The sequence below is a fragment of the Mauremys reevesii genome, linkage group 20, assembly GCF_016161935.1.
Source record: "Mauremys reevesii isolate NIE-2019 linkage group 20, ASM1616193v1, whole genome shotgun sequence".
NCBI classification, from domain to species: Eukaryota; Metazoa; Chordata; order Testudines; family Geoemydidae; genus Mauremys; species Mauremys reevesii.
Window position 1 is genome coordinate 20336909 of NC_052642.1, and position 27709 is coordinate 20364617.

Consider the following 27709-nt stretch of genomic DNA (forward strand, 5'->3'; position numbering starts at 1 on the left):
TGCGCCACTCCCAGTGTGGCCTGTGTTTTTCTTTGTTTTAAAATTAGACTATCTAGTTTTGATGTAAATATATTTGGGTGGTTTCACTCATATTTATATTGCTATGAATTTCATGTGCTCCTGCCTCACAGAAGACATGGGGAAAAAAGGCTATGGCAATGGACTTTGCAAAACTATTCTAGTAGTTTTCAACCTGTGTCAGGGTTCCTGCCCCGCTTTGAACTCTGGGGTACAGATGTGGGGACTCACATGAAAGACCCCTAAGATTATTTTTACCAACTTAGATTAAAAACTTTCCCAAGGCACAAATTCCACCTTGCCTTGAACAGTATGCTGCCACCACCAAGTGATTTAGACAAAGGATCAGGGAAAGGACCACTTGGAGTCCTATTCCCCCAAAATATTCCCCCAAGCCCTGCACCCCCTTTCCCGGGGGAAGGCTTGAGAATAATATCTTCACCAATTGGTACAGGTGAACACAGACCCAAACCCTTGGATCTTAAGAACAATGAAAAATCAATTGGGTTTTTAAAAGAAGAATTTTAATTAAGGGAAAGGTAAAAGAATCACCTCTGTAAAATCAGGATGGTAAGTACTTTACAGATTAACAAAAGATTCAAAAACACAGAGTATTTCCTCTCTAGGCAAAACTTTAAAGTTACAAAAAACAGGATAAACCTCCCTCTTAACACAGGGAAAATTCACAAGCTAAAACAAAAAATAACCTAACGTATTTCTTTGCTATCACTTACTGTTTCTGCAATATTAAATGCTTAGCTTAGATATGGCTTAGGGAGATGCATTTTCCCTGCCCTGGATCCTTGTTGACTTTGGGAGACTCAGACAGAAAACCTTCCCTCACAGGTCTAAAAGTATCTTATTGGTACTTTTGGTCAGGTGCCACCCAGCTTATCTGAGTTTCTTAACCCTTTACAGGGTAAAGAGGGATTTTATGCTACCCTTACCTGTATGTTTATGACAACCTGTGGCACATGTGCTGCTTGCAGCCCAGTCAGCATACCGCTGTGGCCCATGTGGCATCCTCAGGGCCATACATGTAGTACACCTCTATCCTGATATAACACTGTCCTTGGGAGCCAAAAAATATTACTGCGTTATAGGTGAAACCACGTTATATTGAACTTGCTTTGATCCGCCAGAGTGCACAGCCCTGCCTGCCCGGAGCGCTGCTTTACCGCGTTATATCTGAATTCATGTTATATCGGTCACATTATATCGGGGTTGAGGTGTATATATATTGTGTGGATATGGCTCACATAACACAGAGAGAGCTGCCTATGCGGCCCACAGTGGTAAATAGGGTCAGAACCAGAAGATATCTTCTTTCCAAGCGGGGATTGTGCAGGGAGGAACAACAGACCTAGTGCAGCTGTGTTGTTTCTGTCTACTAGTACTGAAATGGTTCAGAATGCCTAGGTTCAAGTGGCACCAGTTCCAAGAGTGAGGGTGATTTAGTGCAGTGGTTCTCAACCAGGGATATGCGTAGCCCTGCGGGTGTGCAGTGGTCTTCCAGGGGGTACATCAACTCATCTAGATATTTGACTAGTTTTACAATAGGCTACATAGAAAGCACTAGTGAAGTTGTAACAAATTAAAATTCATACAATGACTTGTTTATACTGAACATAAGAATGGCCATACTGGGTCAAACCAAATGTCCATCTAGTCCAGTATCCTGTCTTCTGACAGTGGCCACTGCCAGGTGCCCCAGAGAGAATGAACAGAACAGGTAATCATCAAGTGATCCATCCTCTGTTGCCCATTCCCAGCTTCTGGCAAACAGAGGCTAGGGACACCATCCCTGTCCATCCTGGCTAATAGCCATTGATAGACTTCTCCTCCATGAATTTATCTAGTTGTTTTTTGAACTCTGTTATAGTCTTGGCCTTCACAACATCCTCTGGCAAGGAGTTCCACAGGTTGGCTGTACCTTGTGTGAAAAAATACTTCCTTTTGTGTGTTTTAAACCTGCTGCTATTAATTTCATTTGGTGACCCCTAGTCCTTGTGTTATGAGAAGGAATAAATAACACTTCCTTATTTACTTTCTCCACAGCAGTCATGATTTTATAGACCTCTATCATATCCCCCTTTAGTCGTCTTTTTTCCAAGCTGAAAAGTACCTGTCTAATTAATCTCTCCTCATATGGCAAATGCTCCATACCCCTAATAATTTTTGTTGCCCTTTTCTGAACCTTTTCCAATTCCAATATATCTTTTTTGAGATGGGGTGACCACATCTCCACATAGTATTCAAGATGTGGGAGTACTATGGATTTATATAGAGGTAATATGATATTTTCTGTCTTAATCCCTTTCTTAATGATTCCCAAAATTCTGTTAGCTTTTTTGACTGCCGCTGTACATTGAGTGGATGTTTTCAGAGAACTATCCACAATGACTCCAAAATCTTTCTTGAGTGGTACCAGCTAATTTAGACCCCATCATTTTATACCTATAGTTGGGATGATGTTTTCCAATATGCATTACTTTGCATTTATCAACATTGAATTTCATCTGCCATTTTATTGCCCAGTCACCCAGTTTTGAGAGATCCTTTTATAGCTCTTCATAGTCTGCCTGGGACTTAACTATCTTGAGTAGTTTTGTATGATCTGCAAATTTTGCCACCTCACTCTTTACCCCTTTTTCCAGATCTTTTATGAATATGTTGAATAGGACTGGACCCAGTACAGACCCTTGGGGAACACCATATTTACCTTTCTCCATTCTGAAAACTGACTGTTTATTCCTTCCCTTTGTTTCCTATCTTTTAACCAGTTACCAATCCGTGAGAGGACCTTCCCTCTTATCCCATGACTGCTTGCTTTCCTTAATAGCCTTTGGTGAGTGACCTTTTCAAAGGCTTTCTGAAAATCTATATACACTATATTCACTGGATCCCCCTTGTCCACATGCTTGTTGACCCTCTCACACAATTATAGTAGATTGTTGAGGCATGATTTCCCTTTACAAAAACCATGTTGACTATTCCCCTAACAAATTATGTTCATCTATGTGTATGATGGTTTTGTTCAGTTTCAACCAGTTTTCCCGGTGCTGAAGTCAGGCTTACTGGCCTGTAATTGCTGGGGTCACCTCTGGAGCCCTTTTTAAAAATTGGTGTCACCTTAGCTATCCTCCAGTCATTTGGTACAGAAGCTGATTTAAATGCTAGGTTACAGACTACAGTTAGTAGTCCTGCAATTTCACATTTGAGTTCCTTCAGAACTCTTGGGTGAATACCATCTGGTCCTGGTGACTTATTACTGTTTAGTTTATCAATTCGTTCCAAAACCTCCTCTAATGACACCTTAATCTTGGACAGTTCCTCAGATTTGTCACCTAAAAAGAATGGCTCAGGTTTGGGAATCTCCCTCACATCCTCAACCATGAAGACCGATGCAAATAATTCATTTAGTTTCTCTGCAATGGCCTTATCATCCTTGAATGCTCCTTTAGCATCTTGATTGTCTGGTGGCCCCACTGGTTGTTTAGCAAGCTTCCTGCTTCTGATGTACTTAACTTCTGATGTTCTTTTTCCTAGTACTTTGAGTCTTTGGCTAGCTGTTCTTCAAATTCTTTTTTGGCCTTCCTAATTATATTTTTACACTTCATTTGCCAGAGTTTATGCTCCTTTCTGTTTTCCTCACTGGGATTTAACTTTCACTTTTTAAAGGATGCCTTTTTGCCTCTCACTGCTTCTTTTACTTTGTTGTTTAGCCACGGTGGCTCTTTTTTGGTTCTTTTACTATGTTTTTAAATTTGGGGTATACATTTAAGTTGAGCCTGTATTATGGCGTCTTTAAAAAGTTTCCATGCAGCTTGCAGGGATTTTATTTTTGGTGCCGTACCTTTTAATTTCTGTTTAACTAACCTCATTTTTGTGTAGTTACTCTTTCTGAAATTAAATGCTACTGTGTTGGGCCGCTGTGGTGTTTTCCCTGCTACAGGGATATTAAATTTAATTATATTGGTCACTATTACTAAGCGGTCCAGCTATATTAACCTCTTGGACCTGATCCTGTGTTCTATTTAGGATTAAATCAAGAATTGCCTCTCCCCTTGTGGGTTCCAGGACTAGCTGCTCCAAGAAGCAGTCATTTAAGGTATCAAGAAACTTTATCTCTGCATTCTGTCCTGAGGTGATATGTAATCCAGTCAATATGGGGATAGTTGAAATTCCACATTATTATTGAGTTTTTAATTTTAATAGTCTCTCTAATCTCCCTGAGCATTTCACAGTTATTATCACCATTCTGGTCAGGTGGTCGGTAATATATCCCTACTACTATATTCTTATTATTCATGCTGAGTTGTGACACTTCTGTACTATGTTTGATTTTGTAATCAAATAGTTTTTAAGTTAGGTGAACCTTGGGGGTATGCAAGAGAAATCAGACTTCTGAAAGGGGTACAGGTGTCTGTAAAGCTGGGAGCCACTGATTTAGTGCAGTACTACCAGTAACATGCAGGACCAGAGTAACTTTTTGTGAGCCCGGTGCCAAACATTTTTGTGGGCCCCCATGGGGCAAGGTGCAGGGGGGCAGGATGGTCAGTCTCTAGAGTGAAGGGCAGGCTGGGGGCAATGAGGCACAGCTGGCAGGAGCAGCCCCGCTCTGGGCAGCCCAGCAGGAAGGCACAGTTTACAAACCTGCAGCTGCCAACCGCACACTGGCCTGCCCAGCCCTGTGCTGCCAGCTTGCCCCTTCCCCTTGAGGGTGGGCCCGCACCACACCGCCCCCCCTACCCTGTGCCCCATCCTTATGCCCAGTGTCCCCTCGTCCAGAGACCTCCACCACAGTTTGCTATACCTAGCCCCCACCTATCCCAGAGATCTCCCCCACTGGCCTCCCACCACAATTGCACAGCACCCTGCATACCACACCGCTCGCCCAGCACCCCCTGCCCAGAGACCTCACTGCCCACAACCTTCCTCACAGTCCCACCATCACAGCTGGGGGTAAGAGAGTTCTCTGTGGGGCAGTCTGGGTGCAGGTAGGTCAGTGGGAGATCTGGATGCACAGAAGCTCATTGGGGAGTTCTAGGTGCAGGGGCAATGAGACTCTGCAGGGGATCCAGATGAAGGTATTTAGGGCTCAGTGGGGTAGGGGGGTGTCTAGGTGCAGGGGAGGTGGGGTTCATTTGGGTGGGAGTCCAGGTGCAGGTGGTTGGGGCTTAGTGGGGAGGGTGTGTGTGTGGGAGGGGGGCTCAGTGGGTGGTACAAATGCAGGGAAGGTGGGGCTTATCAGGGTGAGCGTTCAATGGGCCTGCAGTGCTTAACAGGGGAGTCCCAGCTTCTGCCAATGGGATGTCGCATGCTGGGCTCCAGCTTCCCCCCGCCCCCACTTCCCCCATTCCCTTCTCTTCCCCATCCCATGCCCCTTCCCCACTGCTCCATCCCCTCCTCATCCCACCTCTTCCTTCCCCCCGCACAGCCCTGCTTCCCCATCCCATGCCCCTTCCCCACTGCCCCCCCCCACCCCCCTTCATCCCCACTGCCTCTTTCCCCGCCCCCGCTTCCCCTGGCCTACCCCCTTCTCTTCCCCCTCCCGTGCCCCTTCCCCACCGCTCCATCTCCTACCCAGGCTTGGGGGGCATAGGGGAAACCGCCCCCCAGCATGAGCTGGCAGAGTGGAGTGGGTTGGGGCCGGGTCGCTCCACTTCCTGCCACCCGCTGATTGCAGGGCGGGCCCGACCCAGCACTCATGGAGTGATGGGAAGTGGAGTGACCCGGTGTGACGACACATTGCGAAACCCTCCCGTTTTGCAACCAGTTGCAGTTTCTGCGGCACAACGTAACCATCTGGGCGGTAAATGTTTCTGTCGTTACACCGGCCCCAGCCCGCTCCGCTCTGCTCCCAGAGTTTGGGGCAGGGGGGGAACCGCCCCCCAGCACTCACCGATAACGTGTCTGGGAGCCGGTGCAGCGGAGCAGGTTGGGGCCAGGTCGCTCCACTTCCCCGCGCCCCGTGAGTGCAGGGTGGGCTGGACACCTGCTGCAGCCCCCCAGGAGGAGTAGTTCAGGGGAGGGTGTGTGTGGGGGAAGGGGCTGGGGCGCAGGGGCGGGGGCAGCTTTCCTGGCCGGCCATGGTAACCCCACTGGTAACATGGAACCCTGCAAAAGCTTTTAGTGCCCATGGATTTGAGAGCAAGCCAGAGAAACAGCTGCGGAGCATGCTAGAAAGGGCATTGTCTGTGCCGGACAAGCTGTCACGTGGTAGAGAAGAGCCTGTGAGAGGTGTCGCAGTTTCAGGAAGTAAAAGCAAGAGGGTTTGATTGGTTGCTAGGAGCTCCGCATGCTAATCAGGAGGTGTGTTTCTGTAAATAGCGACATAAACATCTTCTAAAGGACAGTGTTCTAAAGCTGGCTGAATTGTGCTTTAACGAAATGGGGACGTGGTTTTAGATTTTTGTCCTTTAGTTCGCTGAGGGTGAAACCCGTTGGTATGAAAACATTCCCCGTGCGATTAAAGCTTGTGCACATTAGCCTGGGTGTGTAGCCGAGCAGGGTTTTGTTAAGACTATACTTTCAGGGATCATTTCTATAGTTTGTAACTAGAGAAGTGTGGTTGAAAGTGTCTGACCTCGCTAACCACGAGGAGGAGTTAAAGTGTTCTCTTCTGAGCGCGAAGCGAGTAGACAGTGCTGCTTTAATGCAGCTGCTGTCTGCTATTGATGACCGTTCCTTCTTTCCTTTTGGGAAGCTGGGAGGGAGAGAACACAGACTGAGTGGTTAGTTCTTTTATGTTCTTAAAAAAAGAATTTTTTTTTCATGTTTTACTGTAGTTTTTGGTGGTAGGTAGCCTACCTGGGTTGGAATCTAGTAAAACAAAAAGGTATGTTAATGTTTGAGTGCTTCTTAAGATGTATTTATAAAATATGTCAAAGTTAATTATAATATAAATTTTATATGTTGTATTTTTAGTTGAAATGATTATAAAGTAGTATTATTTGCAATGTCCTAGGCGTGTTAGTCCTATGGTGTGAGAGACAAGGTGGGTGATCTTGGCTTTATGAGCTAAAATGTGAAAAATATTTCTCTTACTGGACAAACTTCAGTTGGTGAAAGAGAAGCTTACACAGAGTTCTTCAGGTCTGAGAAAAGTACTCAGACTGTCACAGCTAAATACAAGGTGAGACAGTTGTTTAGCAAGGAGTTAACACTCATTATAAGAGACATAGGCATGCGCAGCACATTTCATTAGGGTGTGCACCCAGTGAGCCCTGCCCTAGCCCCGCCCCAGTCCACTCCCTCCTTCTTCCCACCTCCTTACTGCCCCCCTCAACCCCCCCTGCTCCTTGTCCCCTGACTACCCCCTCCTGGGACCCCTGCCCCTAACTGCCCCCCAGGACCCCACCCCCTATCTAAGCCTCCCTGCTCATTGTCCCCTCACTGCCCCCTAGGACCCTATCCCCTACCTGTCCCCTGACTGCCCTTTCCCTTATCCACAACCCCACCCCCAGCCAGAGCCCCCGGGACTCCCATGCCTATCCAACCGCTTCCTGACCCCTGACAGGACTCCCAGAATTCCTGTCGCATCCAACCCCCCCACTCGCTGCCTGCCCCAACCCCTCTCCACACCCCTGCCTCCTGACAGGCCCTCCCCCCCAGAACTCCCAACTCATCCAACCCCCCCCAGCTCCTTGTCCCCTGACCATGCCCTCCCGAGACCCACCCCCACCCATACAGCCCCGCCCGAACCCCCCATGCTCCCTGTTGCCTGACTGCCCTGACCCCTATCCACCCCCCCACCCTCTAACAGACCGTGGGACTCCCATGCCCCATCCAACCCCTCCTGCTCCCTGACTGCCCCCTTCTCACTGCCCCGCGGGAGCGCGCAGCCCCGGCCCCCAGAACACTGCATGCGCGGTGGCATGGCTCTAGGGGAGGGGGAAGGCAGGAGAGGGGGCAGCGGCTTGCTGCGCTCAGCCGGGCGCTCCGCGCTGGGAGAGTGGGGCCATTTTCCCACCCTTGCATTAGGGTGTGCCTGTTCACACCCTGCACACCCGGCACACCCCGTGGGCACGCCTATGGTAAGAGACCATTCAAGGTGAAGTGGTCAACACCTCTGCAATCATAGGACAAAGGTTGGTTAGTGGGTTATAGATTGTTATAATGAGCCATAAATCCAGTGTCTCTATTGAGTCCATGATTTTTAGTCTCTAACAAAGTTATGAATTTAAACTCCCAGGCTTGTCTTTTGCAGGTAGTACGCCAGTTTTCTTTCACCACAAGAACTGAGGGGTCAGATATTGAGTGGTCATTTTTTGCAAAGTTGTTTGCTACTGGTGGTATGGTGTTTTTGTCTTTTATAATTTTTCAATGTGAGTTAATTCAAGAGCATAGTGATTGTCTCACTTCACCCACATAGTTGTTACTGAGGAATTTAGTACTTTGGATGAGGTACTGGAGTGCTGGAATAGGGGAGCTCAAGGGGGCATGGCCCTGCCTCTGCCCCTCCTCATCCTCCTGAGGGCCCCCTCCCATCCAGGCGGGGAGCCTGGGCAGCTTTGGGGTGCTTCAGACCCTCTACCTGCCTGGGGTGGGGGGTCGAGAGCTGTTCCCAGCCCATGTCCTTGCCCTGAACCACCCCACCCAGGACAGGAGGGTCCGCCCCTCCCCACAGCTGCCCGTGTGCCATGCACAGCTCTTATCTGGACCCGGCTCTGACTGGGGGCCGCAGCCTGGTAATGGTAAGAGCCGTGTGGGCAGTTGTGGGAAGTCACGCCATGGACCCTCTGCCCTGGGTGGATGGGGGGATCTGTGGGTCAGGGACATGGGTCGGGGTCTGCTTTCAGCCCCCTTCACACACACACACACCCCTGGGCAGGTTGAGGGTCCTCAGGCAGGTCTCAGCCCGTTCCGGCTTCCAGCTTGGCTGGGGGTGGGGCCTTGGGCAGAAGAGGAGAGGTGACCCACTTTTGGGCAGGCTCTGCCAGGCACCCTTACTGAGGTACACCACGTGTTGTGATAGGCATGTGTAGGACCCATGGATCTTGAGAGGCATGTATTGATCATTGTAGCAGTGAGATATGTCTGCATGTTATGACATGGTCTGGTGCCACTTCAAATGGATGGGTCCTGGCCTGTGGGGAGTTTACGTCTGCTTATGAGTTTGGCAAAGTTGGGGGATTTGAAGGCAAGAAGAGGGAGCTCAGGAAAGATTTAAACATAAATTTACCCAGTAAAGATATTACCTAACCCACCTTGTCTCTCTAAAGTAATACATTTGAAACTGAAAGTACTGAAGTATCTAGAGTGGCTATTAGAAGTTTAAATTCAACAAGTAGGCTAAAATAGTTTACCATGTGTATCAAGTGATTCTTTTTATAGTAGCTTATTTATTCTTTTAAATTAGGAAAAAGTTTTTTTGTTTTGTTTTGTTGTGTTCATATTAGACAGATATAGGTTAACTATTTCTGTATTACTTACACAAATTCACAGCCATGAAAGATGCATCACTGATCATGGAATCTGGTCTCCGCCATGAACTCTGGTCTTTTGTGTGCTTTTACCCTATACTATACAGATTCACAGAGGACACCAGTGTTTCTCAAATTGAGGGCCCTGACCCAAAAGAGAGTTGCAGGGGGGTCGCAAGGCTATTTTAGGAGGTTGCAGAATTGCCAACCTTACTTCTGCGCTGCCTTCAGAGCTGGGCAGCTGGAAAGCAGTGGCTGTTGGCTGGGCACCCAGCTCTGAAGGCAGCGCCCCGCCAGCAGCAGTGCAGAAGTAAGGGTGGCAATACCATACCATGCGACCCTTCTGTGCTGCTGCCTTCAGAGCTGGGTGGCAGGAGATGGTGGCTGTTGACCGAGGGCCCAGCTCTGCAGGCAGCAGCACAGAAGTAAGGGTGGCAGTACCATGCCATGCCAGCCTTACTTCTACACTGCTGCTGGTGATGGCTTTGCCTTCAGAGCAGGGCTCCCGGCCAGCAGCCTCCACTCTCCAGCTGCCCAGTTCTGAAGGCAGCACCGCTGCCAGCAGCAGCGCAGAAGTAAGGGTATCAGTACTGCAACACCACCACCCTGCCCCCAATAACCTTGTGCCCCCCCCCAACTCCTTTTTGGGTCAGGATCCCTACAATTACAGCATCATCAAATTTCAGATTTAAATAGCTGAAATCATAAAATGTACGATTTAAAAAATCCTATGACCCTGAAATTGACCAAAATGGACCGTGAATTTGGTAGGGCCCTATCTCTATAACATTTAATTGAAAAATTTAAAGAGCCATAATGGTGTGTGTGTGTGTGTGTGTGTGTGTGTTTGAATTTATATAGTCATAAGAGGCATGACTACTGATTTATTTATACTTTTCAGGTATTTGTGTTGACACAATTAACTCCTTGGGCCAGACCGCTCTGTTTACCGCTGCATTGCTAGGTCTTGGTAAACTAGTAAGTGTGCTCTTGGATTATGGATCAGACCCAAATCAGTTAAGTATAAGAGTCAGAATTACATCCTTAATAAACTGAAACAAACTTAAGTTTGTTATAGCATCAACTTTATTGTACTGCACAAGATTTTCCTTAATAATTGTCAATGAGCAGATGAAAGAGAGACATAGCCAATCAAACTATGATTGTTACAGAGCTGATAGTTGGGGAAAGAAGAAGCCCAGGGCCATGACTTTTAAAAAGTATTTAGGCTTTGCTCTGCTCAGTGGTGCATGGCCTCAAGCCTGTTCTATACTTAAAAGTTAGGTCAACATACGGTAGATATAATGCTCAGAGATGTGAAAAATAGTGCCATAGCTCTACTGACCTAATGTGGTGTAGATGTGGCTAGGTTAACAAAAAAATTCTTCTGTCAACCAAACTACTGCCTGTCAGAGAGGTGGATTAACGACAGCAACAGAAAAACACCTTCCATCCTCATAGGAAGTATCTACGCTGCGGCACTGCAGCAGTGCAAACATGGTCAAAGTGATTTAGATCTTGCAATGCTGAGCAGAGCAAAGCCTAGATCAGGGGTCGGCAGCCTTTCAGAAGTGGTGTGCCAAGTCTTCATTTAGTCACTCTAATTTAAGGTTTCGCATGCCAGTTGTACATGTTAACGTTTTTAGAAGGTCTCTTTCTAGAAGTCTATAATATATAACTAAACTATTGTTCTATGTAAAGTAAATAAGGTTTTAAAATGTTTAAGAAGCTTCATTTAAAATTAAATTAAAATGCAGAGCCCCCCAGACTGGTGGCCAGGACCCGGGCAGTGTGAGTGCCACTGAAAATCAGCTCCTGTGCTGACTTCGGCACTGGTGCCATAGGTTGCCTACCCCTGGCCTAGATACATATACAAATTTGGGCCCTGGTGCCTTCCAGTTTAGACAAATAAAGTGTTTTAGAAAACAGGCAAAGAGCCCCACCTACAAAACTCTTTGGGGAAGGTTGTGAATTCTGAGCTTGAATATGTTAACATTAAGGGCATGTCTACACTACAGATGCTGCAGTGGCACAGCCGCAGGTATGCTATTATAGTCCCATAGTGCAGCTGCTTCCTACATCTACAAAAAGTTTTTTTCTGTCAATGTAGGTAATCCACCTCCCTGAGCTAGATTTGCTTAACTACACAACTCCAGGGTGACTATAGCTAGTTCAGTCTGTATTTTAAGTGTAATCCAGGGCTCTGTGTTCAATGTCATTCACTTCAATGCATGATTGAAGTGAATGGCAGAAGGGAATACTCTTCACAACTTTTTCTAATGCAATTGTTTGTCCCTGGTGAGGCCGTTTTTTTTACTAGGCTGGATCAACAGGATAGCAGTGCACTGGTTGTAGTGAGAAGATTATTTTTGCAAGGAAAGTCACTACATTAGTCCAAGCAATAACCACACTTTAGGGATAAACAGTGCTCTGTCTCCAGCCAAACAATAGGGCAAGCAGAGGTGTGAACTCCACTTCTTTCTCTCATTCACTTCAGTCAGGAATTAATTGTTAAAATCTAATTGGAAGTTTTTAAACACTAAAAATATTAATCATAGCCTCAGAAGAACCTCCCCAGTGAGAGTGAAAAGGTGAAGCTTGTTTTTTGCAGAAGACAGGGCAACGTGCAGAAAAGTGTATTGAGAGAGAGTTTTTCATGCCTGCAGTTTTCTAGTCCCTCCAGTGACAATAAAAGGCCACATAGTCCTCACTCCATACATGGAATTCCATTTGGCAAGTTCAGGGTAGATTCTTTTGGTCTAGCATATAATGCAATTGCAAGTATTCTCTTTTTCAAGAGGTATCTGTAGTGTACCATAGTGAAGGTAGTTTGAAATGTTTCTGTTCTAATATTCCTCAGCCGCTGTTATGATGGGAGCACCCCAGTACATGCTGCAGCATTCTCAGGAAATCAGTGGATTCTCAGTAAATTGTTGGATGCAGGAGGTGATCTGCGAGTACATGATAAAAATGGAAGAAATCCGCAGTGCTGGGCTTTGTCAGCTGGAAAGGAAAGTAGTGCTCAGGTACACATATACGTGAACTTCACAACTTTATCTTGGAAATATTGTCTGGGAACAAAAACTACGTACCCAAGAAACGGATGTTTTTTAAGATAATGTTAAGTGATTTGCCTTATGTTACTTTCCATCTCAGATTATATTCTGAGGTCCTGATCATGTAAACTTAAAATGATTTCAGTGGGACTCTCCCTGGGGGCAGAGGTCTGCCTGTACTTACAGTCTTGCAGGATAAGAGCCATAATGTGTAAATGTGCAGTGATGAGAACTACAGCGATAGGTCCTGATCCTGCAATCCCCTGCATGCTCATGAGTGGTTCCGTTGGAGCTGTTTGCAGGACCAAGACCTAGAACTATAAACGTTCTGGTATAAATATTGCTTACTTAATACTGAAGCAAAATATTACAAGAAAGCTGTTGGTTTAAAATGATCCCATATCTTGGTACAAAATAATTTGATGTCTTTCAGTATGCATATTTTACTGAGAGACCTAGTCAGAATAATTCAACATAGATTATTCCTTTATTATTAATTATGCTTGAATTCAGTAGTTTTATCATTTTCACCTTCGGAATTGTCAGTTATTGACATTGCCTCTGTCACCTGGCGGGCTTGAGGTTTGGTTGTATTTACTTATTCACACCATTAATTTTTCTTTAAATTTACATGTACACAGTGGATACAGCTTCTTTTTGAATGTGCTGAGTTTTGTTTGATACTTGCCTTATAATTTTAGACCATTTATGGACAGTAAAGACTCTCTCTAATAAAAATTTTAATATCTCAAATATTTCTGCTGGTGCCAAATATTGCCACCAAGAAGTAAGTGACAATTTTTCTTCATGATACTGCTCTATATTAATTTAAAATAGAAAGATTTATAACCTAGTAGTTCTTGAATGCTTAATGTTTTTCAGATGTTAGAATTTATACGGCGTTGTGCATCACACATGCAGGCTGCAATTCAGAATTTCCCCTCTGATTTACTTAGGAAGGTTGGTTCATCAAAAGTACTGGTCTGCAACCCATCTAGATTTGGTGGCATTACTCAAGGGTAAGAACTTAACTTCGTAGTGATTCAGGGACGTTTCATCCCATACTTAAATATCCTGAAACTTATCATGTGTTTTACTTTTTGTTGTCTGTCTCTTTCTTTTTGACAATATCTATTTTAAAACCAAAGCTGCTTGTTTAAACATTCTAGTGTATTTGGAGGGGTCACCTTTATATGTGGTCATTAGTACTAAATGTTTCTTGCTATGGTAGAGCCAAATGGTTGGTGGTAACTTACAAATTCTTCTTTATTTAAAGGGAAATGTTTCACTGAATAAACCAGATACAATTCTGTATTGTATTAGTGTTAAGATATCTGGTACTGTGTACCATAAAATAAATCTTGTTTCTTTATCTGTAAGTCGCTGCCAGTTTTTAGAGCAGTGGTTCCCAAACTTGTTCCGCTGCTTGTGCAGGAAAAGCCCCTGGCGGGCCGGGCCAGTTTGTTTACCTGCTACGTCCGCAGGTTTGGCCAATCGCGGCTCCCAGTGGTCGCGGTCCGCTGCTCCAGGCCAATGGGAGCTGCTGGAAGTGGCGCGGGCCGAGGGACGTACTGGCTGCTGCTTTCCCTGTAGAAGCGGTGGAACAAGTTTGGGAACCGCTGCCTTAGAGGATGTGTCTCTAACTGTTTTATGCTTTTTATTGATAAGTTTGATGTGTCTAGTGGGAAATATCTTTCTGTTAAGAAAAATACTTTAGTGAAAGGATTTGAAGTGAATTCGAGATGTCTGCATATTTGCATTGCTAAGTGACTTTAAAAAAATCATATACAAGATAATAGTTGCACGTTAAAATCAAGTTGGTAAAATATGCCTACTTTTTTTTCCTTTTTTTTTTAAATAACCATGCTTCATGCTTCATGGCTATGGGGTTACCACCGCTGTGCTTGCGAGACTTCTTTTCAGCTCTACTGGGGGTTGAGGGTGGTGTCAGCCAAGAAAGTGAGAGTAGTAGGAGCCTAACTATTTCTGACCCAGGCCACATATCAAGTGAAGTATTTGAAAGGCAGCTGCTGCAGGACTTGTTTTCTTTCTTTCTCTCTCTCTCTCTCTCTCCTTTGGGAGATGGAATGTAACCTTTCTCAAAATCTTGGCCTTCACTATTAATCTACATTTCTTGTATGTTTTAACATTAGAAATGCTGACAGTCCTCTGACTAGACTTCTAAAAGGTGAAGCAAATTCATCAAGAAACATCTACAGTTTTGGCTTTGGGAAGGTAAGTTACTAGAGACAGTGGGCTCCAAACTGTTTAATTTCTTTTTGTTTATTGAACACAATTGGAATCACATTGTTTTTATTTAAATCCAAAGATGGTCCCATATGTGTTGTTTTCAGACACTGTTAGATATTTCTTACCATTCACTAAATGGTGGGAAATAAATGGGGAGTGACCTAACTGACTATGGAAATCCTGGCCTATAGTCATTATTGAGGCCTGATTGAGGGATTTATTTTGAAACAAACAAAAGATACTTCAAGAAGTAGGTGGAAGGATCCCATCTGTGTGACTCTGAGGTGGCTGCTTCTGCTGTATTCAGTTAAGATTCTGTAGAAAGGTCCTTTTCAATATAGCCTATAGTCACTGAAAGCCTTTTGGAGTGATCCCAATTTTTATTGTTTTTGGCTAATGTTTACTTGTGGTCATAGAATCATAGAATCATAGAATTCAAGATCAGAAGGGACCATTATGATCATCTAGTCTGACCTCCTGCAAGATGCAGGCCACATAAGCCGATCCACCCACTCCTTAAGCAAGCGATCCCTGCCCCATGCTTCGGAGGAAGGCGAAAAACCTCCAGGGCCACTGTGGTCAGTTGTCATTTGCATGTATACGTAGCACCAAGGCAACATTTTTCAGCTTCACAACATTTTTGACAAACACTACCTGATTCTCACAACACCCTAAGATCGCACAGGTGGTCTGCAGTAGAGCTGGGCATAGAACCCAGGAATTGTTGAATATTTCTCCTTGTTATACAGTGTATGGTTTTGTCTCAGTTTTATCTAACAGGCAGTAGGCAGCTAGGGTACCTGGCATCTCTCCCTATCATTTGGGATAAAGAAGTGGTTCAGGCAGATGATGAGCCAACATTCTCTTTCCACACTGGACCGTACATGATCATGACAAAGTGAGTGGACTCTTCAGCAGTTTTCAGGTGGTGTTTAATATGCATCATCATCATCATCAAACTACTGGACCAGATGGCTTGTCTGGATTTTTTCCTTGTGTTTATAGGGTATGTTTACACAGCACACTAAGAGTATGTCTACACAGCCGACAGAAAGAGAGAGCTCTCCCAGTGCTGTAAAAAACTCAACCTCCGCGAGGGGACTAGCTACCAGAGCTGGGAGCACGGCTCCCAGCACTGTACCACTATCTACATTGCCACTTTACAGCGCTGAAACTTGCCTCACTCAGGGTTTTTTTTTTCACACCCCTGAGCGAGGAAAGTTTTAGTGCTGTAAGTGGCAGTGTAGACAAGCCGTAGGCCTGGGCTCTGACTCAGGTTTGAGCCCAAGCTCCCCTTCTTTCCACACACAAATAGAGTCTGCTTGTCAGTAAGCACTCAGGACCCAGATCCTACGACCCTGCTAAGGGTGTGGGTCAGAGCCTGAGTCCTGCTGTAACTTAGGTCCAAGCCTTGTCATTTTGACACAGGTCAAACCACAGACCTGAGTCAGAAGGTCGGCATAGTGCAGTATGGACATGTTCGCATGACTTGTGAGACCTGGGTCCAGCAATTGTAAACACAGGTTTAAAATGCAGCTTGGACACTCAAGCGCATGTTTGGAAACACCAGGTTCATAAGCCTGAGTCCCACAGACTTGGGTGTACAATTCAGTGTAGACACACCCATAAATGCCCAGTAATCACAGAAGTTGGAGATGGAAAAGTCCTAAGTTCACCCAGTCCATCTCCCTACCAGTGGAGGTTTGTCCTCTGTTATACATTGACTAATCTGTTGTCTTGCCTCCTTTTATATTCATTGACAATTATCATGCCCCCACCACCCATTCATGGTTAAACCAGCCTACGCATATTTAGGTCTATTAATGTTTTAATAATAATAAATGTTCTGGCTAATACTGGCCTCTGGGTGGGGCTCATAGACTGTATTTAGGTAGGATGAGTTCAAGCTCCAGGGTATGCCTGGGTGTGCCTCAATTGCTCAAACCCAGAGTGAGCTGACTGTAGAGCTGCAAATACAAAGCAGGCCCCTCTTTGCCTTTTCTGCTGCTGCAGCAAGTAATTCTGCCAGAAAAGGAGCATTTAGTGAGTCAGCTGGGTTGCTGACCCATTCCTTCCCAGCAGATCTAGCCTGCCTCACAGTCGGTTAATATTGCCTCCGTGAGGAGTGCTTCATAGTGCCATGGCTTTTTGCCTAGGACTGTTGGGATATGGTTTGTCAAACTGCACTTCTCTTTCTCTCCCCCAAACGTGTCTCTTTCTCACTGCAGCTAGTCTTTGGCAAGCTGAGAGTTTATTGCTTGTCTAGGAAGCTGTGAGCCTATTGCCAGGGTTATTGAAGGGCCAGCATGTTACTAACAGCAGGAGACAGATTTGTAATCCTGGGAAACTTTGCTGTTGTTTGTAAGAGATGCTGTAACCAAAGAACCCATTGGACACATGGAGTGACTAGAGTCTCCTCTTCTCCTCCTGTAGTTTAATGTGGGGCAGCAGCAGAGTCACAGTGAAGGAGCTCAGCCTTAAACCACATCAGAACTGTAGTAAGCTACGTTTAGCTGATCTTCTAATAGCAGAACAGGAATATAGCAGGTAAGAGAATGCAAAATTCCTACAATGTGTCAGGTCTTTGGGCATCCCGTGGGCCTGCAAGAAAGTAGAGGTCACCTCAACCTAGCTAATGGCTGGCTCAGAAAATAATGAATCAGGGTTACTCCTTCTTCTGGAAATGAGATTTACAGTTCTACTATTCTTTCTCCTCTTGAGCTTTTCTGAAATGTGCAGTGGGAGGTGTAATGTGGAGTAGGCGGGATCCCCCCCGACCCATCGAAGTACTTTCCTGTACAGATCCTGGAAAGCATAATTGCAGGTTCTTATGGTGTCAACAATAAAAAAATCAGTGGCTCTCTATGAACAGTTTTCCTACCAGCCTATTTTGGGTGAAAAGATCCAAGAGGCCAGACATTTATTTCACTTTGAATATAATGTCTTATTTGTATGATAATATTGGGATTTTTCTCCTTTGCAGTAAACTTCGTCATCCTCATTTGCTGCAATTGATGGCAGTTTGTCTGTCCAATGATCTGGAAAAAACCCGTTTGGTGTATGAGAGAGTTAACTTTGGTTCTCTATACAGCATCCTTCATGAAAGGGTAAATGGAGCGATTGTTTTTTATTTATTTTTAAAATAAAAATTACGCATAATTAAGAGATTTTACTGGATACCAGCATCCCCTGTGTTCCGTGCTAAGTTCATCTCATTGAGAGAAGCATCCTTTACTTAGAAACAAAATGTGAGAAATCCTAACTCCCTTTATGTACTTAGGGGCTTGTCTCATCACACAGCAGTAGCCACTCCCTCTAACAGGCTGGCAGTGTTTGCCTGATACACCCCATCCTGCAGCTATTGTGCCAGATGGAGAAAGTTAATAAAGGAGTGGCTCTCTTGGCTCTTAGTTGTGGAAAAAAGGTTTAGGCTACGTTAGCTTCTTGGTAATTTCTTTAATAAAGCCAAGCTCCAGGAAGGGTTGAGTTTTTGACTCAACATAGTGGGTGGACTGTTTGAGAGCAGGCTAGGATAGGTACCTGTTCCCACTCCCCGTAACAAGGAGTATATTCTGTTCTTTGAGAAGTGAAATGATGGGTATGAATCCATGTCAGTTTCCTGAACATTCACAGTGACTTGTCCCGCATTGCAGATACCAGGGAAATGTCAGGAGTGGCTGTTTAGTGTAGGACTTCAAGGATTAGTAGTTTGGTATTAAGCTTGTATGACTGTGTAACAGCAATAAAGCCATTATCCTTGTGTTTTGCTCAACATTTACCATATTCCCACGTTGTGGTAATTGACTTGGACACTGATTATTGCCTCAAAAAGCAGAGGGGCCGTGGTTTTGCTTGACTTTCAATAGAAGCATGCCAAGGTCTATATTATTGTTTAAAATAAGGATGTTGGATATGTGCGTGTGTGTTGGGAGAGTGCTTGTTTTCTGTATTTGGAAACATCAATAACAGTTTACCTGGAATCACAGAATCCTGCTGTGACGAGTTGGATCACAGAAACCCCCGGGAGACTGCCAACTGATGTGCCAAGACTACTTCTGCTCCTGCTTTCCCTGCCCTCCCAGCTTAGGACTTCAGTGCCCTGCCTGGTTTGAGCCAGACCGCTAGCCTGCTGCAAACCCAGACCCAGGTCTGAACTACATCCCCTGACAACTGTAGGCTTAATCTGAAAGCAGATTAAGAAGTGTTCTTGTCTTTAACAATCAGATGCCCAACTCCCAATGGGGGTCCAAATCCCAAATAAATCCATTTTACCCTGTATGCAGGGTAAACTCATAAATTGTTCACGCTCTATAACACTGATAGAGAGGTAGGCACAGCTCTTCCCCCCCCCCCAGGTATTAATACATACTCCGGGTTAATTAATAAGTAAAAAGTGATTTTATTAAATACAGAAAGGAGGATTTAAGTGGTTCCAAGTAATAGGAGACAGAACAAAGTGAATTACCAAGTAAAGTAAAATAAAACATGCAAGTCTATGCCTAATACAGTAAGAAAACTGAATATAGATTAAAAACCTCACCCTCAGAGGAGTTCCAGTAAGCTTCCTTTTACAGACTAGTCTCCTAGTCTGGCTCCAGCAATCACTCACACCCCCTGTAGTTACTGTCCTTTGTTCTAGTTTCTTTCAGGTATCCTTGGGGGCTATCTCTTGAGCCAGCTGAAGACCAAAATGGAGGGGTCTTCCAGGGGTTTAAATAGACTTTCTCTTGTGGGTGGAGACCCCTCCTCTCTCCTATGCAAAGTCCAGCTCCAAGATGGAGTTTTGGAATCACATGGGCAAGTTACATGTCTATGCATGACTCAGTTTTTACAGGCAGCAGCCATTGTTTACATGTTATCCTGAACGTCCTCAGGTAGACTTCTTATGTGGATTGGAGCCTTCCAAGATTCATTGTCCTTTAAGTGTTTCTTGATTGGGCACTTAATTTGCACATTCCTTTCTCAAGAAGCTGACCAAATGCTTTACTAAGGCTACTTAGAAATCAAGCAAGTACACAGCCAATATGCATAACTTCGAATACAACAATGACACATGCATACAAATAGGATGAATAGATTCAGTAGATCAGAACCTTTACAGAGATATGTTACATGGCATAAGTAGCATGAAATATATTCCAGTTATGTCATATATATATATATATATATATATATATATATATATATATATATATATATATATATATATATATATACATTCATAAGCACATTTCCATAAAGTCTGCCACTTCTGGCTGATTGCCTACCAGGAAGAATTCTGAAATCAATCCAGACTGGGTGGTAACCATGACAAGTCTGCTTAATAAAATTTCGGGTTCTAGTACCATACCTAACAATATTGGTCTTTGCCTAAGACCATTCACGGGATTATCTTTTTGTCTCTTGGTTTGCACATACCCAGTATAATTCACTAAGTCTGAGTTCTTTCAGATGTGATTTGAGAAGCTGCAGTTGTAATTATCATTCCTTTTAGGTCATAGAGATGGGAAAATCAGTTCTTCTTCAAATGCTTGTTCATGTCAATTCCAATCAGGTGCACGTGGGCTGCGTGCACGACAGCTGCAAGATTTTTCCCCTACTAGTATCCGTAGGGTCGGCCTTGGCGCCCTCTGGAGTCACGTCTTCATGGGACCAAAATAGGGCCCTGCTGACCTGACCCCCACTCAGTTCCTTCTTACTGCCTGTGACAGCTAGCTGAAACTCCCTACCACTCTTGCCTCGGCGAGGGCATGCTTTGCAGTATCTCTATCCTCGTGTACGTAGTTAGCACAGTAGTTCTAGTTAGTGTAGATTTTCTTATATGTTACCTTTGGGATGGTCTTTCCCCCAATGTTTTTCGCCGGCACCAGGTATGCCTCGGTCCCAGGGCTTTAAACTGTGCTTGGACTGTGGCAGGTTTATGTCAAGAAGTGACCCGCACTCGTTGTGCTTTAAGTGTCTGGGTGAGGGGCATCTCAGAGACCGCTGTAAGGGCTTTTGTCCCTGGACGAAAATGATCTGAGTAACTTTTTTGGTGAGGCAAAAGAGTATGGGATTTAGGTGTAGTGTACACTAACCATAATTCTAGGTTTTTTGTTTTGTTTTTTACCATCTTGTCTGTTTTAGGTCTTTTAGACTTTCACTTGTTAACTTTCACTGGTGCCATCTGCTGGAGATTTTAGTTAAATACACCTATTTTCTTTTTCACTTCATTTTAGCCATTGTCTTGCATTTAGTTGATACTTTCCGCAGCCCCATTCCATGGAAATTATTATCATTTGCAAATGTAACTGGGTCAAATTTTGCTCTAGAACACAGGTACTCAATTAATAGTGACTTCACTGAGAGCTGTACAGCTTTTATACCTGGAAAACCATTAAAACAGATTATTAAACAATCAGTTTATGAGCACCTAGAGGATAATAGGATTAGTAATTGGCTGGCCATTAATAATAGCCAGTATGGATTTATCAAGAACAAATCATGCGAAACCAACTTAACTTCCTTCTTTGACAGGGTGACTGGCCTAATGGATGGTGTATGTGTGTGGGGGAGCAATAGATGTTGTATATCTTGATTTTTTTAAAGACTTTTGACACAGTCCTATGTGACATTCTGAGAAGCAAAATAGGGAAATGCGCTCTTGATGAAATTATTATAAGGTGGGTGTATAACTATACTCAAAGAAAGACTTTACTCAAGAATAGTTATTAACAGTTCACTGTCAAACTGGGGCCTCTCAGAGGTCAGTCCTGAGTCCTGTACTAGTCAATATTTTCATTAATGACTTGGATAATGTAGCGGAGAATATGCCTATACAATCAGCAGATGACATCAAGCTGGGTGAAGTTGCTAGCACTTTGGAGGACAGGGTTAGAATTCAAAATGACCGTGACAAATTGGAGAATTGGTCTGGAGTCAACAAGATGAAATTCAATAAAGACAAGTGTAAAGTATTACACATAGGAAGGAAAAATCAAATGCACAACTACAAAATGGGAAATAACTGGCTAGGCGGTAGTACTGCTGAAAAGGAGCTGAAGGTTATGGTGAATCACAGATGGAATGAGAGTCCAAAATGCAATGCAGTTGCGATAAAGACTAATATAATTTTGGGGTATATTATCAGGAGTGTCATATGTAAGACTCAGGAAGTAAGTTTTCTCATTCTACTCAGAACTGGTGAGGCCTCCACTGGAGTACTGTGTCCAGTTCTGGGTGCCACTTTTTAAGTAAGATGTGGACAAATTGGAGAGCGTCCTAAGGAGAGCAACAAAAATTATAAAAGGTTTAGAAAACCTGACCTATGAGGAAAGGTTAAAGTAACTGGAAACTGGAGGGATACTTGATACATTTTAAATTACATTAATGGCTATTATAATAAGGACTGTGATCAGTTGTTCTCCATGGAGGGGAGGGATAGCTCAGTGGTTTGAGCATTGGCCTGCTAAACCCAGCGTTGTGAATTCAGTCCTTGAGGGGGCCATTTAGGGATTTGTGGATTTAGTTGGGGATTGGTCCTGCTTTGAGCAGGGGGTTGGACTAGATGACCTGCTGAGGTGCCTTCCAACCCTAATAATCTATGATTCTATGTCCAGTGAAGGTAGGTTTGGGGTGCAATCCAGACCAGTGGGGGACTGAGTCATTGCCTGCCCTGTAACCATGGGTGCCTTAAGTGCTTTGCTACTGTAACTCCCTGCCTGGGATATTCATAATCAGCAACAAGCATGCAGATCACACCCTGAGTGTCTATATATAACTGCAGCTGTGACCTCACGAGTCTGCTAGCAACACACCCCAGACCTAACGGAGAGCTCTGTGTAAGCTCAAAAACTTGTCTCTCTCACCAATGATAAGTTGGTCCTATAAAAGATATTATATCATGCACTTTGTCTCTCTAATATCCTGCAAACAACATGGCAACAGCAACACATCTGCCACACTCCCTGGTCTCTACTGGTCCCTGGTTACTACTTGAAGGATGACTCCAACATACTCACAGTCCTGAATTTTCCTAAAACCATGTGCTCTGTAATGTCCAGCCCTCTTCTTGACAGTTCAGAGAAATAGTAAGGTCTGTTTGTTCCTCTAAAGACACAAAAACGTATAATGGCTGATTAACGTATCTGGGTAAGTATACCCTTTCATTTAAACACAGCACTGAGTTGGTTTATAATAAAAATAAAACAAATTTATTAACAATAGGACATATGTTAAGTGATGCCCAGCAAAAGTTAGAACAGGTTACAAACAAATAGAAGTGACAACACGCATCTAAAAGTCTAAAACTTAATCTAGCCAGGAACAGGTTTGTTCAAGATGTTTTTTTCTCACCTATAGTCAGTTCCCAGAGACTTCAACTTCCCCTTGATTGAAGGACTCTTCTTTCTCAGCTGCAAGAGCTCTGTTCCCTTGTGTTTGTTTAGTGAGGGATGCCAAAGATGGCTTCTGTCTTCCAAAGTTCAATGCCTTTGTTTCAAGAGGCAGGATGTCTCCATGCTGTTATTCTTTTCTTGTGGACTTCCTAACCCCCTGCTGATTTCAGTGTAAACAGTCCTTCCATTGTTTTTGGTCACACCTTGCTTAATTTAATTGGAGACTGGTAGATAGTTTGTTGCCTTCTCTCTTGTCTAGGAGAGAACCTGATTGGGCACAGACTTTAAAACATATCATCATCAAGTATCCATATTTCCTCATTGTGTTGATGCATACGTTTCACAATTATATTAATCACCAATATGTCATTAGCTTTCAGAAAAGGCCTCACTTTTATAATACAGTAATATTATATACTATCTGTTGATTCAATTGCTTATCACTTGAGATTCAGACCCCCTTTCATTATAGACCAGTAAACCTTTGAAATGGATTCTTCTTATTCAAGGTGAGAGGAAGGTAACATGGAGTCTGATGGTGAAGAAAGCTCCATGCTCTTGCTTCCCCTACTGGTGTATGCTGACATGCAAATTGTTCTGTTTCCTGCCATCTCCTCCCTCTTTGGTGTCTTGATGGTCTTGTTTACTGCTTATATGTAAATTGAGGTAAACACACATGATTTTCTTTAGGATAGACCTGGTTCACAATTCCCCCGATATGCCTGGTTTAAACACACTTTAATCATAATTCTAGCATATATCCATAACTCTTTATACACACTGAATACATACATCACACAAGAACATTAATGATCAATGAGTTATTAGATTTCAAATGATACCTCACAAGTTACATTTTGTACAAAGATTATTTCAGCAGTGTGTAGTGTGTGAATGAAAGGGTGCTTAGTGTCACAGTAGGATAAAAAATAATGGGCTTAATCTGCAGCAAGGAAGATTTAGGTTAGATATTAGGAAAAACTTTCTAACTATAAAGATAGTTAAACTTTAGAGTCGGCTTTCAGATAAGGATTTGGAATTCCCATAATTGGGAAATTTTAAGTATAGGTTGGACAAATGTCTGTCAGGGATGGTCTAGGTTTACTTGTCCTGTCTCAGCTTAGGGGGCTGGACTAGCTGACGTCTCAGGGTCCCTCCCAACCCTACATTTCTGTGATTCTATATGTATCAAAGGGCAGATTGGAGCTGAGTTACAACACTAAGTAATAGGTTTTATCAACTGTTTTACATTCTGTTATTGATGCTGATTGTTTTTCCTCTCCCTTTTCCACGACTGATTGCTTACCTATTTTTCCTTAACAAAAGACGGAAACATGCAAAATATTATTACTGAGGTAGAGAAATGAAACACAAAGTTGAGATATTCCAAAATCTGTTTTTCTATTACAGTGTTAATTTTGGCATGTTACACATGTATTATTTTCTGTTTTTTAATGTATTACTGTTTGGTTTCACGTAGATCATATAATATTCTTCATGAGCAATGGGATTGAGTTAACTTTACAGTCAAAACCTTCATTTTTTGATTTGATGGGGGAGGGATAGCTCAGTGGTTTGAGCATTGGCCTGCTAACCCAGGGTTGTGAGTTCAATCCTTGAGGAGGCCACTTAGGAATCTGGGGCAAAAAATTGGCCCTGCTAGTGAAGGCAGGGGGCTGGACTTGATGACCTTTCAAGGTCCCTTCCAGTTCTAGGAGATTGGTATATCTCCAATTATTACCTTTTATATTACCTCCACCTTTGATGTTAAATTAAGAATAGCTTTTGCATTCTGTTGATCTTCAGTTATCAGCAATGTGAATGCTTGACTCTTCTGTTGTGTTTTTTTTTCCCCAGCGTTCAGAATTCCCAGTATTGCACATGGAGACAATTGTGCATCTGCTGCTTCAGGTTAATGATGCTTTGAGGTTTTTGCACTCACGGGGATTTATCCACCGTTCACTCACCTCTTATGCTGTACAAATTGTTTCTGCTGGTGAGGCAAAGTTAACCAACTTGGAGTACATGATAGAAAGGTAAAGAATTATCACAGTTACTTGGAAAGGTGGGTGGGTGAGGCCAAATTGAGGACTGAATTCTGTTGTCAGGGTGATCCTGCAGCTCTCCTGATTACTTGTGGATCGCCGTGCATGAGCAATGCCACAGAGATCCATCCTAGTCTTTCTTTGACAGCATTGCAGATTTGACTGTAGGGAGAGGGATTGTCACATCTCCATTGCTCAGATATGTGGTCAGTGCTCATTCAGTGTCATACGTTTCAGGTTATCTCAGTTTTTATGGCTTCCCTATAAATAACTGAAAATAGAGGTTAACAGTAGAAGAAAGGTCTCTGCTCCACTCTAATGTAAAGGCACCGCAATAGAGACACAGAACAGAATATGGAACCTACATCTAGTGACCATACAGAGACAGAAATAGAATTAAAGTCTCCAATAGGATTCCTCTAGTGTAAATAGTTTCAATGTATTCAGATTATAATGAACCTCTGCTTATGAAATCTGATCCTACAAGAGCCTGGGGCCCCCACAACTCCCATTGAAATTAGGGATACTCAGCACCTTGCATATATATATATACACTCATGGTGCAGTTTCTCTCTGAATAACATTATTTCACTATGGGATCCATCCGTCTCCCATTAATGTTAATAGAAGGACTGTCATTGGCTAAATGGGAATTGAACCAGACCCAGAAAGAGGGTTCTAATATATATATGCATGTGCTCACACACACACCCCTCAAGTTATCTTTGAAAAAGCATCATATTTCAACTTCTGTAGAAATACAGTTATTATTACCATATACACCTGTACCCCAATATAACGTGACCCGATATAAGGCGGGTTCACATACAAGGCGGTAAAGCTCTGACATGCTGCTCTGAGCAGCGTGTTAAGGGTGCCGGGCCAGGCCGGGGCCCAGGGGTTCGATAAGGGGCAGAGGGTCTCGGGGATGGTCTGGGGGGCAGGAGATGTGGGAGGGCACTTTTGGAGGCCCCGCAGTCCCGGAGTGGCCCGGGGGATTAGCGGGGGGCCGGGAGCAGCCTGCTCTGCTTCCCTTGCCCCGGTCTTAGCCGTGTCGCTTGGGGGAGGAGGCTTGGGGATAGGGAGCCTTCCCCCCCGCACTCACCAGCAGCAGCGGAAGTGAAGCAGCCCGGCCCCAGCCTGCTCCACTCCACCAGCTCCCAGCCGCAGCACTCCACTTCCCACCGCAGGTCAGTATGGGGGGTGTCCTTTCCCCAACCTCCCCGCACTCACCTGCGTCAGGAAGCAGAGCAGCCCAGCTCCAGCCAGCTCCACTCTGCCAACTGCCAGCGCTTCCCTTCCAGCCGGGCAGGTGAGTGCAAGACCTTTCCCAAGCCACCCCCCAGCGACACGGCTGGGGCCGGGGCAAGGAAAGTGGAGCAGGCTGGGGCCGTGTCGCTCCGCTTCCTGCTACAGGTGAGTGCGGGGGCGCATCCTTTCACCAACCTCCCCACACTCACCAGCAGTGGGAAGTGGAGCGCCGCGGCTGGGAGGTGGTGGAGTGGAGCGGGCTGGGGCTGGGCTGCTCCGCTTCCTGCCACTGCCGGTGAGTGCCTCGCTGGGGAGTGGATAGGGGTTGGAGCAGTCAGAGGACAGGGGGGTTGGGTAGGGGGTGGAGTCCTGAGGGTGATTAGGGACAGGGGTCTCTGGAGGGGGCAGTCAGGGAACAAGGAACGGGGTGGGGTGGGGAGCAAAGCAAGTTTGATATAACGCAATCTCAGCTATAATGCGGTCAGATATTTTGTCTCCCGAGGACCACGTTATATCAGGGTAGAGGTATATTAGCAGAGGCCTCTGTTGGTGAAAATGAGATATAGCAGCCTCTTGCCAAGCTTTATCACTTTCCTGTTCTGTCTTATACAAATGTTTATTTCCTATGCGAAGGGATATTGTTAATTTGAACTTTTTAAAAAATAATTATTTTTTTTAAATGGTTTTAGGTACTAATCAGTGTGTCTTTAGTTGTTTTAAAGTTCCATTTAAAAATGTAAAAAGTGCATATGGGTTTTTCAACTTCCCAGGTGGTGATTATAGGTGTTTGCTGAGAGAAGGAGAAACTGGCTGATAAGACTATAAAGGAAAACAGTGAAATTGAGTATAAACCAAAAAAAAAGCCAAGTGTGCAAAGGAAAATAACTAAAAGAAAACGAGAAATTTCCTCTCCACTCCTGTTAACTTCTTTCAGTTATAAATAAGTCTTAGGTCTTACTTGTTTTCACGATAGGTACAATGTTTTCTGACATAAATGAGGTTTAAGTCAATTGTTTCTCTTGAATATACATGAAGTGTAGCCCGCAGCACTGCTTTTCACTAACATGTGGTCTCTACCTAAAATATCTGACCATATTCCCTTGAACAATATTAAATTAAGGGGAAATGAGCATCTGTAGAATCAGAAAAAATCCTTTGTCCTGGACAATGATTTTTAAAGAACACTTATTCTCAGTTTAAAATGAAGAAGAAAGAGGTGTAACTATTGTGTGGAGAGTAGAGGGACATTAACTTTTAATCATATAGAAGTACTGGCATTACACTGC

General features: G+C 44.1%; 1 protein-coding gene and 1 non-coding gene across 11 annotated transcripts in view; both read left to right on the top strand.

Annotated features, from left to right (window-relative positions):
• TEX14 (testis expressed 14, intercellular bridge forming factor) overlaps positions 1-27709 on the top strand; it is a 105036-nt gene that overhangs the window by 33415 nt on the left and 43912 nt on the right. For 9 of the 10 annotated variants that reach the window (XM_039508354.1, XM_039508351.1, XM_039508352.1 and 6 more), the window contains 8 exons: positions 10348-10462; positions 12307-12472; positions 13385-13521; positions 14656-14737; positions 15520-15650; positions 17186-17299; positions 17736-17859; positions 24985-25163. In XM_039508354.1, the coding sequence (XP_039364288.1) occupies positions 10348-10462; positions 12307-12472; positions 13385-13521; positions 14656-14737; positions 15520-15650; positions 17186-17299; positions 17736-17859; positions 24985-25163 (1048 nt within the window). Of the gene's footprint in view, positions 1-6561; positions 6756-10347; positions 10463-12306; positions 12473-13384; positions 13522-14655; positions 14738-15519; positions 15651-17185; positions 17300-17735; positions 17860-24984; positions 25164-27709 lie in introns of those variants that run through there. The other variant, XM_039508357.1, reaches the window with a different exon arrangement.
• On the top strand, positions 6541-6757 carry LOC120387615. The gene has a single exon (XR_005590260.1). It is a non-coding gene; the product is annotated as a small nucleolar RNA U3 (small nucleolar RNA).